Raw genomic sequence first — 17349 nt, 5'->3', positions numbered from 1 at the left:
TTATGAAAACAGCCATACCGAAGCAGTGGGAAAGGTTTTCTTTTAAGACAGTCCCATATTTCATGTATAGTTGTGTATACTGCCATATGTAATGTCTTTTTCTTTGCATACATAGTAAGACCTGTAGTAACTCGGAAACACGCTGTCTTAACTCGCTTTGGAAACTCAAACCAGCCTACGTGTTTAGGACGCGGTCTACAGAACCCAGTCTCCATGAATACACTTTAGTGTTGTCTAGTCATTGCATAGCTCTAATATCTTTGCTAGGCCTCATCAGACGTCCGATTTGCCCGTACGAGTGCTATCCATGGTTTTCACAGACCGCACTCGTACCAGTCAGTCTATGGGATCATTCACGTCTGTGATTTTTCACTGTCCGAGGGGTCCGCGGAAAATCGCGGAGACACGTCTGATTTTGATCTGAGGGTTGGGTCGAAATTGCCTATACAAGTCTATGGGTCTGTGAAAAAACTGCACCGGACCCGGATAATATCAAAGTGCTGTCTGATTTTCATGGACTGTCAGAAGGGAGGTGGAGAAAAAAAAGTTTCTCGCCACATACGAGAAAAACTGATGTCACTCGGACCACACACTGATCAAAATAATCTGTCCGTTTTCTCATATGTGAGAAAATGGACTTCTGCATGAGGCCTCTGAGCAGTTGTCTGACACTAGTGTAAAATTTTTTTCTAGGCCTGAATGATTTTACAATAATAAATGGAGGCATACTCACCCTTCAGCACCCTGGTTAATCCATGCAGGTGGATCTGAAAAAGATGTCTGCTCCATTCAACACATACCTGCACCACTGCAGTATTCGAGTGACTATACAAGCACATCATCAGGGAAACAATGGATGACGTGCTCCTCCAGTCACTGGACACCAGCAGTGGTCCTACTAACTTCCAAACAGCAGATATCGCTTCTGGAGCCACCTGTGCGGAATATGCAGGGATGCTGATGGGTGAGTAGACCTCAGTTTATTATTTTAAAACCATTCATGCCTAGAAAAATGTGAAGAGAATGGAGAAGAGGCCCGCATGTGCTAGCATTTTCCATACTTCGGTACAAGATATGGAGAAAAGTTGTGCTCTATCTCCCATAAAGATTGGAAAGTGATTGTGACTCACCCCCTGGGCCAGTGCTGTAGTGCGGCGCGCGTGCGCACGGGGGATACCCGGAGCCGGATCCGATGGGGGTAGTAGTCTTCGTGTGGCGGTGACCCGGTCCGCGCCCAGGGTGGTCAAACTAAGTGGCAGTTATTGGTATGATGGTATTAGTGTCCGACTACGCCACCCGTTGAATGCGGTTATGAAATCGCCACTGCAGGGCAGACCGCTGAGGCCGGTGGTATAGGTGTGCAGCAATGTTGATATAACCCCCAACGGGAGAGGTATGGCCTCAGGGCAGCGGATGTGGGTGATGTTGGGAGTGATGGTGTGGATGTCCCAGCACTAACGGTGCGACAAGGAAGCACGGAGACGCGAGGGTACAGTTCAGGGCCTTTACTGATGGTACAAGGCAAATTCCCCCGGGAGTACTGGCTAGTAGTTGGGGCCTGGTTAGTCTGCGAGTAAGCCGGAGTTCCCCTGGCCAGGTGGAGTTGTAGGCCTTCCCGTTAGTCTGTACCCTTCCTGGCTACCCTGCTTTCGGCGGTTACAAGTAGCCCACGTCCCTGGGTATACCGTGTGGTGCTCACCCGTATGGCTGGTGACCTGGGGCCTCCTGTTAGCCTCCGCTCCGGGATGGCGGTGCTGGTCCCTTCGTTGTGACTGAGCCTCCGGGCTTTTATGGCCAGAGGACCTGGAATCCCCTGCCGGATGGATTCTGCTGCTGGGTATATCTTAGTCCCCACAGCCTCGGACTCCTGTGTCCGGTTTTAGTACCTTCTCCCAGGGCGAGCTCTGCACAGCTCCAGCCCCTGGCGCTTCTCCTTGGCTCCTACAGAGCTCCTGATGTCTATCTGTCCCTGTTTCTGCGTGTCCAGACCAGACTCCGTCTCTGTCTGGAACTCCTCTCTCTAACCCTGCCTCAGCCCCAGTTTATGTAGGGGAAGTTCTTCCCCTCCCAGGACTGGGCAGGAGGTGTGGCATGCTTAGGATTCCTGCCCAGGAGACCTCCCACCTGCTCACAGACGTAATACAGCTATTACTGTGGAAACCAGACCCCTGGGGTGCCACATTCCCCCCTAGTGAAATTTAGTACTCCCGGACTAAACATATTATTTTTGAAAACATAACAGGGTATAAACAATAACAATTAAATACATGAGATGGTCACGGCGTGTCCGTAACCGGGAAGCAATAAGGGTGTCCATTTCACCAAAGAACAGGGAGCCGTAACCAGGTAGGGGTCTGTCCTGCCCCGAGTCTTTAACAGTCTTTAGTCCATTCCTGGGTTACGCTCCAAACATATTTACAACAGAGTTCCGGTTACTCACTGTCCATAACCTGTCAGTCCATATAAAGAAATCTGTAACTGAAAAACATAATTAGCAACGGCTACAACAAAACAGGTAAACATAAAATAGTTAAAGCAACTAGCCAACTTAGATTCTCCAACGTATGGGCATCTGGCCTCTGGTAACCCTGGTGGACCTACGGAGCTCACTAACTGGTCCTGCACTACAGGGTGTAGGAGGTGTTATGGGCAGGCTGGGCAGCTTTCTGCGCACTCTTTGGCTCACTAGGGGCACGGCAGGCTCACTACTAGCAGAGGGTTGATCCTCCTGTACTGCTGGTGTGGACTCTTCTGCCTCTTGGGCCGGCTGCTCTTCCAGCTCTACTGGTTCCTCTGTAGGCACTTGCGGGGCTGGCTGGAGAAAGGTGAGGACGGGTACCACGACAGCACCGTTTACTTGTGTCCAAGACCGGGGGAAGTCTCCGAGTACAGTCCTGATCATTTCTTCCCTTTCCTCTGCGGGTCGAGGGTTTTCTTGATCTTCTTCTTCAGGGTTTTGCAGCTGCTCGGGACACTTCTTCAGGTGGTCTCTGGAGACAACGGCTGTGGTTTCTCCTCCATCCTTACTGATCACGCAAATCTTTGGGTTCTCATGGCTTGATGGCAGTACGGTGTACGGGTCCTTCTCCCACTGGTCGTCCAACTTGTGGAGCCGTCTTTTCCTCTTCAAGACCTGCTCTCCAGGTACCAGGGGAACAGCGGGAGCATACTGATTATAAGCCCTCTCTTGCCTTTCTCTAGCTTGAGACAGACTTCGCTCCACGCTCTCCTGCACTTTCCGATACTGCTGCTGCCGTCCTGTATCCCAGTCTGCCTCTGGCGAGGTGTCCTCGGGCGTCAGGACTCCCATATCCAGGTCGATAGGCAGCTTACCAGGCCTCGCTCTCATTAGGTAAGCCGGGGTACAGTTGGTAGAACCTACAGGGATGTGGTTGTATAGGTCCACCAGATCAGGCAGCTTCTCAGGCCACAGACTGCGTTCTTCCAGGGGCAATGTTTTCAGGAGGTCTATCACCACCTGGTTCATCTTCTCGCAGAGTCCATTAGTTTGTGGGTGATAGGGCGTTGTTCTTATCTTCGTGCAGCCATACAGGTTGCAGAACTCCTGGAAGACTTCCGCTTCGAAGGTGGGCCCTTGGTCTGTCAGCACTTGGTCCGGGTACCCGTGTGGACGGCAGAAGTACTGCTGGAAGGCTCTAGCTGCTGTTTGAGCCGTTAAGTCCTTGACCGGGACCACCACCAGGAACCGGGAGTAATGATCTACGATTGTGAGGGCGTAGACATACCCAGATCTGCTTGGAGCCAGTTTCACATGGTCCAGGGCTACCAGTTCCAGTGGCTGTCGGGTGATGATGGGCTGCAAGGGAGTCTTCTGGCTGGCACGGTCCTTCCTTCTTAGGTGGCACGGTCCACAGTCTCTGCACCACCTCTCGATGGCTCCTCTCATGCCTACCCAGTAGAACCGTTCACGCAATAAGAACTCCAGCTTCTTCCACCCGAAATTCCTGCTCCGTTGTGGTACGCCTCCAGAATCATAGTCGCGTCTCGTCTGGGGACCACTACCTGCCAGGTCAACTCATGTGTTCGAGAGTTAACCATTCTCCGGCACAACTTCTCCCTGTAGAGGAACAGCCTACTTTTCTCCTTCCACAGTTGCTTAGTCTCCTCTGGGGCGTCTGGGTCCAGACTGGCATCGGCTTGGGTCAGCATTTCCTTCACCAGACGGACTGCAGGATCACTGTCTTGCGTCTCCGCCCAGTTGTAGTGGGGCAAAAGATTGAACGTCGCGGAGCGCCTGTCCTTCACACGGTGGGAATACAGGGTAATCCCATGACGGTGGAACGCAGGGAGCTCAACTTCTTCCAGATCTTCTGGATCTTCCCCTACGTCCGGTAAGTTCGGCATTCTAGACAGGGCATCCGCGTTGGCATTTGAGCGTCCTGTCCGGTATTTGATGGTGAATTCAAAGTTGGACAGGCGAGCCATCCATCTCTGTTCCAGAGCACCGAGCCTTGCAGTGTCCAGGTGTGTCAACGGGTTGTTATCCGTGTACACGATGAATTTGGAGGAGGCAAGGTAATGCTTGAACCGTTCGGTCACTGCCCACACTACTGCCAGGAACTCCAGCTTGAATGAGCTATAATTCTCAGGGTTCCTCTCGGTGGGTCGTAGCTTTCGGCTAGCGTAAGCGATTACCCGTTCTTTTCCTTGCTGGATCTGGGACAGCACGGCTCCTAGCCCGATGTTACTTGCGTCCGTGTGGAGGATAAAGGGCTGGCTGTAGTCTGGATATGCCAGGATTTCATCCCCCGTGAGGGCCATCTTCAGCTGGCAAAAGGACTCCTCTTCCAGCTTTTCCCACCTGAAGGGCGGCTTCTGGTTTTTGGCTTTTCGAGATTGACCTATCAGGAGGTCCTGCCTAGGGGCTGCCATTTTGGTGAAACCGGGAATGAATCTTCGGTAGTAGCCTACCAACCCGAGGAACTGCCGCACTTCCTTTATGCTGGAGGGTCTTGGCCAGTCCTTAATCACGGTGATCTTATCAGGGTCAGGAGCCACTCCGTCAGCACTCACCACGTGTCCCAGGTATTGCACCTTTGGTTTCAGGAGGTGACACTTGGAGGGTTTCACCTTTAGGCCGTAGTTTGCCAGAGCTTCGAACACTTCTGCCAGGTGTTTCAGGTGGTCCTCGTAGGTCTTGGAATAGACGATGACATCGTCCAGGTATAACAGGACCGTCTCGAAGTTCCGGTGTCCCAGACAGCATTCCATCAACCGTTGGAAGGTTCCTGGTGCGTTGCAGAGCCCGAACGGCATATAGTTAAATTCGCTGAGACCCATCGGGGTGGTGAATGCGGTCTTCTCCCGGTCTGCCTCTGCTACAGGAACCTGCCAGTACCCGCTAGTGAGATCCAAAGTAGAGAAGAAGTTAGCAGATTTTAATGCAGCTAAGGACTCTTCTATCCTTGGTAACGGGTACGCATCTTTGTGTGTGATACGGTTGACCTTCCTGTAGTCTACACACATTCTCATAGTGTTGTCCTTCTTTTTCACTAAGACTAGTGGAGCTGCCCAGGGGCTACAACTGTCCCTGATTACCTCAGCCTCCTTCATGTCTCTAAGCATCCCCTTGGCGTGTTGGTAGTGTGCAGGGGGTACGGGTCGGTATCTCTCCTTTATGGGAGGATGGTCTCCCGTGGGGATGTGGTGTTCTACCCCCTTTACTCGCCCGAAGTCTAACGGGTGTTTACTAAACACTCTCTCGTACTCTTGAACCACCCGATAGACTCCTTGTTTCTGGTGTGAGGGAGTGGAGTCAGTACCCAGATGTAGTTGCTGACACCAGTCCTCCACTGGTTTCTTAGAGCCGTTACCTTCCTCTGGTTGAGATGGAGGCAAGGGTTCCACGGCCTGTACAGAATTCTGGTTTATGGTGAACAATTTAGCTAGCGTGGCATACCGGGGCAGGTGTACTTCTCTCTCACCGATATTTATGATGCGAACGGGCACCCTCCCATGGCGTACATCGACCACCCCCCGTGCTGTCAAAATGGTGGGCCTACTGTCTGAGTAGACGGGTTCTACCATTGCTTGGTAGTCTCTACCTCTTAGACCAATAGCTGCCCGGCACCAAATCATCATCTCACTTTTTGGGGGCATGGCAATAGGGAACGGGTCACACATTCTCACGCTACCTATCTCACCACCAGATAGTTCCACCTGTTGCCGCTTCATCAGTGCCCGGATCTCTTTTTGGAGCACACGCTGCTGGCTGGAACTGGCGTTCTTGGCAACCTGCTGTAAAATGAGAATCACCTCTGCAAGACAATTTTCAATTACATTGGTTCCCAGGGTGATTCTAGGGTGACTCTCATGACGGTCTATGTCCACTATAATCAGTCCTTGTGCCGCCAGTTCGACTTTACCGATTTTAATGGTCACCTCCTTGAATCCCACCTGCGGCACGGGCTGACCATTGCTGGCGATGATACTCAGGTCGTCGTCTGGGTAGCGGGTTATGTCCGAATCATTCCAGTACTGCTTGAAGAGCACGTACGGGATGGTGGTGACCTGTGACCCAGTGTCTAGTAGGGCACTCATAGGAATGCCATCCAGTACCACAGGCAAGATTGGACGTCCCCCTACGTATTTATCACGCCAGTTTGATGGGCCTGATGGTCTTATGCCTGGGGGTTGGCCCTCTACCCCAGGTTGTGCCCGTTTAAATGACAGTACCTTGCCACATGTCCGGGTTGATTGCAGCGGCGGCAAATAGGTCGTCCGTCCTCGTTGTATCGATCGCTGGGTCTTCCTCTGGCCGGTGGGGTCCTCCTTGGTCGGCGCCACGGGATGTCCTCCGGTCCGGATGCCAGCTCGATCTTCCCTGCAGTAGAAACCTGTAAAGACTGCACAGTTCGGGTTAGCGCGGCAACGCTTTTAGTTAGCTCTTGGACCTGATGGTGCAGGTCTGTAGCCGGGTCACTGTTTAAAGCCTGCGCATCAGCTCCCACAGGCCCTGCAGACAAGGGCGCCGTCTCCTGGTGATAAGTGATAGCAGGGCGCCTGTGGGCCACAGCGCCACCTGGTGCCGGTTCTCGGAGCACCCGGATGGCTCTGTCCTTGAACTGTGCAAAGTCCAGGTCAGGGTCCTGTAAGGCCATTGCCCGCAACTGGGTTCGGTGGGCATTGCACAGTAGACCCTCAATGAATTGTTCAGTCAACAGCTTATCTTCATTTCCCACGCTGTCAGGGTCTGCCTGCTTAATGGCTCTCAGGGCCTCTTGTAGGTTTAGAGCATAGTCTCTTATACTCTCATGTGCCCGTTGTTTGCACCCATAAAATCTTAGTTTTATTTCGGCTGAGGTGCGGGTGTCAAATGTGTCTTTCAGCCGGGTTAGTATGTCTCTGACAGTCCTCTTCCTCCCAGGTGGCCAGGACTTTACCTCCCTTTGGGCTGCCCCGATTAATTGGGCCACCAGGATGCTCACTTTTTGCGCCTCCGTGAGGGGATACACCTGGAAGAGGCTATCCAGCCTTTCTCTGAAGTCATTTAGGGTATGTGACTCCCCTGAGTACTGGGGTAGCCAGGCTGCCCCCGGGGTATAGGGCATGGTGAAAGGCATGACCGCAGCAGCGGTGGCGCTGGCAGCGGCTGTGGCGGTGAAGCTCTCCTCCGTATCCGACATCCTCCTCCCCCCTAGTGGACCGTGGCCTACCTTGCGATGATCCTCTTCCGTAGGCCGCGGCTCCGCAGTGGATCGTCAGGGTTGAGGACCTTCCGTCGCGCTCCTGTGACGTCGGCGTCTGCTGGGCTCCTTCCAGGACCTTACGCAACGTCCGGACGTGAGGCGGGGCTTCAGTTCTCGCGGGCTTTCGGAGTCCACGCCCCTCTTCTTCCCGCGCGGCGCCCTCAGGATGGCGTCCAATGGCGGGAAGAAGGCAGAAGATGGCGTCGGATGGCGGGAATCGGCTCCAGATGGCGGGAAACGACTCCGGACGGCGGGAAACTTCACCACAGGTAAGTATAAAAGTCTCTTTTTTCAGGCACGCAGTACCCGGTGGTTGCGGGCACGTAATCCTGCCGACTACGCCAAAGTTGACTCACCCCCTGGGCCAGTGCTGTAGTGCGGCACGCGTGCGCGCGGGGGATACCCGGAGCCGGATCCGATGGGGGTAGTAGTCTTCGTGTGGCGGTGACCCGGTCCGCGCCCAGGGTGGTCAAACTAAGTGGCAGTTATTGGTATGATGGTATTAGTGTCCGACTACGCCACCCGTTGAATGCGGTTATGAAACCGCCGCTGCAGGGCAGACCGCTGAGGCCGGTGGTATAGGTGTGCAGCAATGTTGATATAACCCCCAACGGGAGAGGTATGGCCTCAGGGCAGCGGATGTGGGTGATGTTGGGAGTGATGGTGTGGATGTCCCAGCACTAACGGTGCGACAAGGAAGCACGGAGACGCGAGGGTACAGTTCAGGGCCTTTACTGATGGTACAAGGCAAATTCCCCCGGGAGTACTGGCTAGTAGTTGGGGCCTGGTTAGTCTGCGAGTAAGCCGGAGTTCCCCTGGCCAGGTGGAGTTGTAGGCCTTCCCGTTGGTCTGTACCCTTCCTGGCTACCCTGCTTTCGGCGGTTACAAGTAGCCCACGTCCCTGGGTATACCGTGTGGTGCTCACTCGTATGGCTGGTGACCTGGGGCCTCCTGTTAGCCTCCGCTCCGGGATGGCGGTGCTGGTCCCTTCGTTGTGACTGAGCCTCCGGGCTTTTATGGCCAGAGGACCTGGAATCCCCTGCCGGATGGATTCTGCTGCTGGGTATATCTTAGTCCCCACAGCCTCGGACTCCTGTGTCCGGTTTTAGTACCTTCTCCCAGGGCGAGCTCTGCATAGCTCCAGCCCCTGGCGCTTCTCCTTGGCTCCTACAGAGCTCCTGATGTCTATCTGTCCCTGTTTCTGCGTGTCCAGACCAGACTCCGTCTCTGTCTGGAACTCCTCTCTCTAACCCTGCCTCAGCCCCAGTTTATGTAGGGGAAGTTCTTCCCCTCCCAGGACTGGGCAGGAGGTGTGGCATGCTTAGGATTCCTGCCCAGGAGACCTCCCACCTGCTCACAGACGTAATACAGCTATTACTGTGGAAACCAGACCCCTGGGGTGCCACAATTGCACGTGGACAGCTGGGGTGCCAACCATCCAGAAATTCCAGGACAGTCTGTAAAAATTGGTCACTTTTTTGCCCTATCTGCAAATAAAATTTAAGGAGTCTGATTTTTTTTGAGGCTGAAGAAATGTATATAGATTGTTTTCAATTATCATTTTACAGTTTACTGTGAATGCAGATAATGTCTTCATATCAGAATTATGGACTGTATAAATGTATCACAATCATAATGATTTATTATATTTACAATGTGTCCGGAAAAATATTGTCTGGCCGTAATTTTTTGATAAGCTGTCCAGAAAACATAAAAAGTCAAGGTGGCCACCCTGTCTCATTGCCATTCTTTCCTGCCTGCTCAGGTACAGGATAATGGGATGTATCAGCTCTTTCATGCAATTGGTGATCAAATGTTTATTGCACTTGATCGCCCTTTTTCCTTCAAATGAGACTAGCACAACAAAGTGGCTGCTCATCTCACATAATGGCATATCCTACAGTGATCAATGTCTATGATGGAGCGTGGTATTGCAGCACACCTTGACTTCTATCTAATTTTACAATTTCTGGCCTGGTGATCCATGATTGAGGTGAATAGACCCTTTAGGCTAAGTGCCCACGACGCAGAAATGCTCCGGATTTTTCCTGAGCGTTTCTGCATCTCCCTGGCGGAAAAAATGCATGCGGATTGTACATGCGGATTGTACATGCGGATTGTACATGCGGATTGTACATGCGTTTTTCCTGCCAGGGACAAGCGGAAGTGAAGCGTTTTGATCATGCAATTTCGCATGCGGGTTGTCAAGCGCTTTTAGCATTACTTGGAAAGTGCTTGACAACTTGGTCACACTGTATAAATCTATGCAACCGGCATGGATTTTATATAGTGTGACCAAGTTAGTTAAAAAGAAGAATAAAAATGGTAAAAAAAAAAAAATATATATACTTATCTTCTGATGGCTCCCGGTCTCCTCCGGTGCGTCCGGTCTTCCCGATGTCTCGCGTTTGTGTAAAAGAACCTGCCATGACGTCATTTAGTCATGCGAGGGGTCACGCGAACGCCGACGTCAGCTTACTAAATTACGTCATGGCAGGTCCTTTTAGACCATCGCAAGCTGCCAGGAAGCCAGTATGCATCGCTATGGAGACCGGGGTCCATCAGTAGGTAAGTATAATGTATATTTTTTATCTTAATTCTTTTTTTTTAACAGGTACTATGGTACCTGGGTCTGGATGAGAGTCTCCTCTTCTCCAGACCCGGGTACCATCCGCACATTGAATTGCTTAATATCCGTATGTGCACATGTAGTCATGCGGATATTAAGCGATTCAATGCAAGTCAATGGCGGCGAAAATGCTGCGATTACGCAAAATAATTGGTAGTGCTGCGGATTTTCCCGCAATGATAATCTGCAGTGGAAATTCCCGCAGCATGTGCACAGGACATGCGGATTATCATTGGGGAACATAGCAGACCTTCTACCAAGCGTTTTTTTTTAAGTGTTTCTGCAGTGGAATTGCCGCTGCGGAACGCTTAAAAAACGCATAGTGGGCACACAGCCTTAGGGTTTTCTGGGACAATTTAATATTCATGCATTAAGTCAAGCCTGAGAATGTACACACTGTCAGCTTTGTGTACGTGGCCTCCTCCGTGTATACAGCGTCTGATGGAGCTGCCGTGATTCTGTTGGATTCCTGCAGGAGAAAAGCCTTGGGTAAGTGCACACAGTTTGTCAGTCACCAAGTGTCCCAGGAGAAGCTGCTTCAGGAAAACGCCAGCGGTCAATTTCCAGACGCTGCTTCACTGGCGGTTTTGCTGCTGTCTTCATGGCGACTCTGATGCCGGCATCTTTTGCTCTATACTATGAAGTATAGGGGCTCTTCAGGCTGCGCACGTCTACTCTGAATTTGTCCGGGACCGGCACCGGAGAATCCTGACTGCAGGCTGTGAGGACTCACAAGTCTGCAGTCACAGGGCGACTGCAGACCTTCCTGCTAAATCTGGACCACCCCTTTAAATATATTCTTTCACAAATGGCGGCATGGTGCGGGGTTGGAGATAATACTCCTACGGAAATGGGGGTGAATGAAATCCCCAATGCAGTGATTCCCCTGTGTCCAGCACATTACTGAAAACTAAAAGTCACCTGTATGACACAGATCTGACTTTCGGGGGCGACCTGGGAGGGGCTGGAACTTGGCTAATCATGATTATTTTAGTTGCAATTTGTTGAAAAACAACAAACAAAAAAAAAGACAAAGAACAAAGGAAACAACCTGATGGCCACAAGCATGAATGGGATGAAGAGCGGAGTGCTGCCCCATGTGGGCACAGGAGAGGCCGGGGACTGGCAGGCAGACGTGCCCTGGAGAGGTCAGCAGCCATAGTGAGCCTGTGGTCAGTCCTGGCCGCCTGCTGCCTCCTGACATGACGCCAGCAGCAGGGGGAGCCGCCGCAGTGTGAGGAGACCACAATGGCTTCTTGCTTTCGCTTTCTGTTCGCTGTCGGAGTCCATTTTCTAGGAGTCGCTTAACGAGAAGGAAGTGCAGAGAGAAGCCGCCCTCGTCCCCACACACCACGGACTAACACTGCTCGGTCATGGCGGACAACGCGGCCCCGGCGTACAATCCCACGGTAGAGCCCTTAACGACCGTCAAACCCAACAGCAAGCTGTGCGGCACCGCGCTGGAGCGGAGACATCTCCTACTGAAAGTGTTACAACTGGTGAGTGCGGGGAGCGGGGCGGCACACTGCCAGGGGGAGAGCGGAGCACTGCCAGGGGGAGAGCGGAGCACTGCCAGGGGGAGAGCGGAGCACTGCCAGGGGGAGAGCGGAGCACTGCCAGGGGGAGAGCGGAGCACTGCCAGGGGGAGAGCGGAGCACTGCCAGGGGGAGCGGGGCCGCACACAGCCAGGGAGAGCGGGGAGCGGGGCACAGCCAGGGAGAGCGGAGTGCGGGGAGCGGGGTAGTGCCCGGGAGTGTGGGGGTCGTGTACTGCACTCCCCAGAGTGGGGGCCTGAGGACCTGCAGCCTCCTCCTCATATACTTGTCCTGGAGCCGCACGTCCGCATTATACCTGTGTGCATTGCGCCCCACACAACCTACATCGCTAAGCTACAGTGCCCACTAGGCGTTTCTGACGATGTCTATTAGTTTCGATGCGTCTTACAGTTCCAGCACAGTGGATGGGATTGATAGGAATCTCCTGCCCTATGTGTTTTATTACTGAGTGTAATCTGACCTGTGGGGCGTTTCACATCCACAACATGGTTCTTCTCTAGTGGGTACACGGAGATGTCTGTGCCGATTTATCCCATAGACTTACATTAAATCTGCAGCATCAAAAGCTCATCGTGTGAACGTGGCCTAATGAAATCTGAATTTTTTTTTAAATTCATTTTGGGTTCAATTAATCTGGATTGTCTGAAAAATGTAGTTTACGTCAAATAAACAATTCACCCCCCCCCCCCACCCCCGTCCAAAAAAAAAAAAAGATTGTGATGAGGCCTCTCCAGACCCCAAAGAATCACAAACAGAGGGAAGGGGATAAATAATACATATACTGATAAGTGATTACTCGTCTGTCCCAGCTCCCTGCCCCTTCTCCCATCACATCTTCTAGCAGTGACTGGGCCTCACAGGGGGTCTAGTCAGTATTGGGGGTCTACAGCGAGGAGGTGGCAGCGGAGTATAAGCCTTTTTTATTTGTGTCCTTCTTGGCCCTCAAAAGATTCTTTATATATGAAAGAAAAAAGCCATCAAAAAAGACATCGAAGAAGACACTAAGAAAAACCACAGCCAGAATTTTACTGAAGAGTCTTCCTCAAAAACTATGCGGGTACGGCGGAGTCAGTAAGGGGCCGTGTGCCCATACCCTAATAGACAATTGCAGTGGTCTACTACCATTGTGTCACAGACAGGAGGCCAACGTTTCATGTTTCGGACCCCTTTTGCCATGTTTCAGAGATTCATGCTGCAGCCCCTGACCGAGTCATGAGTGGGAATACAAATAGAAGTAGAACTTGGCCTCAGAGATAAAACCAGACCATTCCCTTAGTCTAGCAGACTTGGCAGTGGTGACTTTCCTGCTCCTTATCTCCCTTTTAGAACATAACTTTGGCCTTTGTCTACAGACTTTTATTTTCACCTACAGACTTCTGTTTGTCATGTTACAAATGGTGATTTCCATGCTGCTCATGTGGTTTCCAGGAAGCGCCTGCCCTTTGTTCTGAGAAGGCAGCTGATCTGTAGCGTGCGGGATCAGAAACTCGGCAACTCCCCAAACTACGAAGACGCAGCTTCTCTGTTAATGTTTTCTTCTCAATTACAACCTGTGGCCGCCTTTATAATCTGAGCTCTGGTGCAATGTAGTGTAAGGGACACAAAAGGCTGCGGAGTATCGTCCTCTGAGTTCTCACAAGCTTTCCAAAAAGTGTGAATGTGACAATGTGGTCTATAGCCTGTTATTATGTATTAATTGACTCACTCAGAATTCCAAAATGATAGCAGTGTTGTACAAGGAGAGTTACTTATTTTAATATTTGAAGCATATGTCTCTTCCTGACCTGAGACGAACTCTCTCTGGCAGTGTGTGAATATTACAATGCAGAAGTGCTATTCGTAAGATGTCATTGTGACAAGTGTGTTAAGTGACTTTTTATTGTTTAAGTGGTTAACTAAATTTAGAACTTTGTAAAATACAAAAAAAATTGGCTTGTGTCGCCATTTTATGAGGCCTGTAACCAGGGCTGTGGAGTCGGTAAGCCAAACCTCCGACTCCTCAATTTCCATAACACCGACTCCACGACTCCGACTCCCTCATACTTGGCTCATGTTTAAGTGATAAATTTATTGTAACACAGATTCATCTCAGCTAAAAGTCTAGACCCTTAGATCAGGAATAGGACAGACATTTATAGGACATTTCATTACTTTCCCAAATTCTTATGAAAAAATATTCCCCACAAACTGCATTGAACTACTGTACCCAGTTTATTATATATTTTAGGAGTTGGAGTTGGTCCATTTTATTCCGACTCCATCAAAATGGACTACGACTCCCGACTCCACAGCCCTGCCTGTAACGACGGGGGTTATTGTAACAATGTTTGTTAAATAGTTCTAGACTGATGGGTCAAACTTTTACCATGTGGTGACACCCAATACTTTTTTTTTTTTCTTTTTGTATTGGGAAACAAAGAAAGATTCAGGCTATTCCTGTTGTTTTTCCCATATAAAGTCTCCCTATAAGGGACTTAAAGCTGCGTTTGGTCGCATTCAGTTTTATGTGCACAGTGTCCCCACATTGTTTTTGAAGCAGAAGAATGTTCCAGAAGATGTTGGCCGTGTTTTCGCTGAAACAACTTTTTGGACAGCGATTGCAGCATTTTTTTTAATTTTTATTCCATACATAACATTGGTTTCCAAGCAGAAGCCGCCTGAAGAATGGACCCGTCACAGCCTGAAGAATGGACCGGTCACTTCTTTTGGCTGTTTCACGGCTCTTGAAGCCTGAAGTGGTTAAAAGAAGTTACAAATGAAGGAACATGCACAGCAAGTAATTTTCTTAAATTACTGTGCTTATGTTCATTCTCTTTGGCGTTTTTTTTTTCTTTAAACAATTTTTCAGGCAGGTTCCAGGCAGAATTTGCTTGAAAACGATGTCTTGTCATGTGCACATATCTTAAACAATCTGAAAGTCACAGACTAGACTTCATAGGAGCACAAAGATGGAGACAAAGGCATTCAGTAGGTCCCCAGCTGCCTTAGCAAACCATCGGCAATCACGTGGGGTGTGAAGACTTATGAATCCCCCCAGCGCACTGTGCTGAGGGGATTCGCCGGTTTCTGACCCGGGACTGGAGGGTATGAATGCGTTATACACACCCCCGGCCAGTGGGCGCAATGTGTTTTCACTGGCTGTAAGCCATAATCATCAACATTGACAGAAATAAACACTTGAAGTAGATCACTCTGTTTGTAATGACTATATAATATGAGTTTGGCTGGGTGCCCACGTAGCGTTTTACAAGCGTTTATGCTGCGTAATCGCCGCCATTGACTTGCATTGGACAGCGTGACATCCGCATCACTGCATTTGCACATACGGATATCACACGGTTCAATGTGCAGATGGTACTCAAGTCTGGAGGAGAGAAGACTCTCATCCAGACCTGGGTACCATAGAAACTGTAAAAAACAGAATTTAAAATAAAAAATAAAGTTTATACTCTCCTACCGATGTCTTCCCGGTGTTTTGTCTGCTCCGTCCGGTGTCTTGCAATGTTCGCGTTGATGTGAAGAACCTGCCATGACGTCACTGAGTCATGTGACCCATCACATGGCTCAATGACGTCACCGCAGGTCCTTCACACCCCTGCAAGCAGTGCAAGAGACCGGATGGAGCAGACAAAACACCGGGAAGACATCGGAAGGTGAGTATAAACTTTATTTTTTATTTTTTACCATTCTTATTCTTTTTTTTTTTTAACTAACTTGGTCACACTATATAAATCCATGCCTGTTGCATGGATTTATATAGTGTGAACAAGTTCTCAAGCACTTTTCCAACTGATGCTAAAATCGCTTGGAAAGCGCTTGATAACCCGCATGCGGAAATGCATGCAAAAATGCTTAACAAACGCTTCTACCTGGCGGGAAAAACGCATGTAAAATGCGCATGCGTTTTTCCTGCCAGGGAGCAGCGTAAAAAATATGCAGCATTTCTGCATCGTGGGCACATAGCCTTTCACTTTTTGTATTGAAGAATTGAAATATATTAACTTGTTGATGATATTCAAATTTTTCGAGAAGCACGTGTACATTGTGAAAATGACCGCAAAGCTTCTCTTGTCCTGAGAGCCGCTTATCTTTTGGCACTTGTGACTGGTGGAGCGGACTAACAGCAGATGGATATGGAAAGGGTTGAAAAGAACAAGCAATGATGTCACAGAGAAAGTATGCCAGGAACTTGTGGACCTCAGAAGGTCATCACCAGGGGTTTCCCATGTGGAATGTTATAAATGTTTGCACGTGCAGGGAAAATCTGGCGGACTCTCCCTACCCTGCATCTGGTCTAATAAGTTATGTCATTTTTCAAAAAGTTTATAGAAATTTCCAGATGATGATTTTTATTTCAGGACAACAAGTAAGATGGAGATGGCTCTGAGTAAGACTCATCAGTAATAGCAAGAGTGACACATGCCTAACTGCAATCCTGCTGCCAGGCTCTGATTCATGCCATAATGACAGGTTCCCTTTAACCAGTTCAAGACCAGGCCATTTTCTCCTGGTTGTTGAGATTATTTATTTCTTTTTTTTTTGTCATTTTTAGGGTTTGCTCACACAAAGGTATAACACGACCTAGTGCTATGTGATGTTTCATCAGATAATACTCGGCCTAATGTTATACTATGGGGCAGTACAGTTCTGGCATTATTTTCACATAATAATTTGGCACGAGTAAACAATATCTGCAAGTGGCTCCAATACCACGCGTACCCATGGGACAAGTCTATGTAAAACATCGGACTGTGTCGGTTTTTAATTATTTTTTTTAAGACCACAAAGTTGTTCTAAAATATTCATTTTTAAATATTTTTTCCCTTTCCATTAAAATAATTTTTATCTATTAGACATGTTTGTTTTTTGAAACAGCAGTTCAGACTAGCAGTTACTTTCTTCTTTTACAATTTTTCCTTGCATTGTCTTTATTTTTGTATTTGTTTCACAGATTACTCCTATGAGGTCATAATAGATTAGTTCAGTATTAAAAATATTTTTTTTTTCTAAATTGTTGACTATAACAAAGGCTAGAAATTTAGCCCCAATTAAATTAGATTATCTGGAGAGATGATCTGGGGCTGCTCACTCCCTGGACTCAGGGATCTTGTGATCTCCTAGGACAAAAGGAGTCACGGTCTCTGCTTCCTGTATGCAAAGCACTCATTTCGCACTGTGTATACAGTGAGCAGGAAGGCAGAGATGGTATCAAACCATCTCTGCCTTCTGTTGGGAGTCCACCTCTCTCTGACTGCCAACACCGCACACGTGAAGTTCTGTAGCTTGAAAAAAGACGTAGGTCAATCAAGTTCATCCTTTCACGACCAAGTAGACGTAATGTATTGCTAGATTTATAGCCCACAAGGAAATTTGTCATGAGAAAATCATTCAGCCCTTTTTTAAATGCGGATATAGTATCTGCCATTACTACCTCTCGCGGTAGGGTATTCCAAAA

At 49.4% G+C, this 17349-nt stretch overlaps 1 protein-coding gene across 1 annotated transcript in view; it reads left to right on the top strand.

Moving 5' to 3' along the window:
* The first annotated feature begins 11436 nt into the window (after window positions 1–11436).
* The window catches only part of CMTM6 (CKLF like MARVEL transmembrane domain containing 6), a 40553-nt gene continuing 34640 nt past the window's right edge, over window positions 11437–17349 (top strand). Inside the window, exon 1 of the mRNA XM_073678036.1 lies at window positions 11437–11837. Within this exon, the coding sequence (XP_073534137.1) occupies window positions 11712–11837 (126 nt within the window). The 5' untranslated portion in view covers window positions 11437–11711. The remainder of the gene's footprint in view (window positions 11838–17349) is intronic.

The sequence above is a fragment of the Phyllobates terribilis genome, unplaced genomic scaffold (assembly GCF_046119375.1).
Source record: "Phyllobates terribilis strain yellow unplaced genomic scaffold, ASM4611937v1 Scaffold_4__5_contigs__length_816908805, whole genome shotgun sequence".
In the NCBI taxonomy this organism is placed as follows: Eukaryota; Metazoa; Chordata; class Amphibia; order Anura; family Dendrobatidae; genus Phyllobates; species Phyllobates terribilis.
Note: the sequence above shows the minus strand (reverse complement) of the source record. Positions and strands in the feature narration are given on the sequence as shown.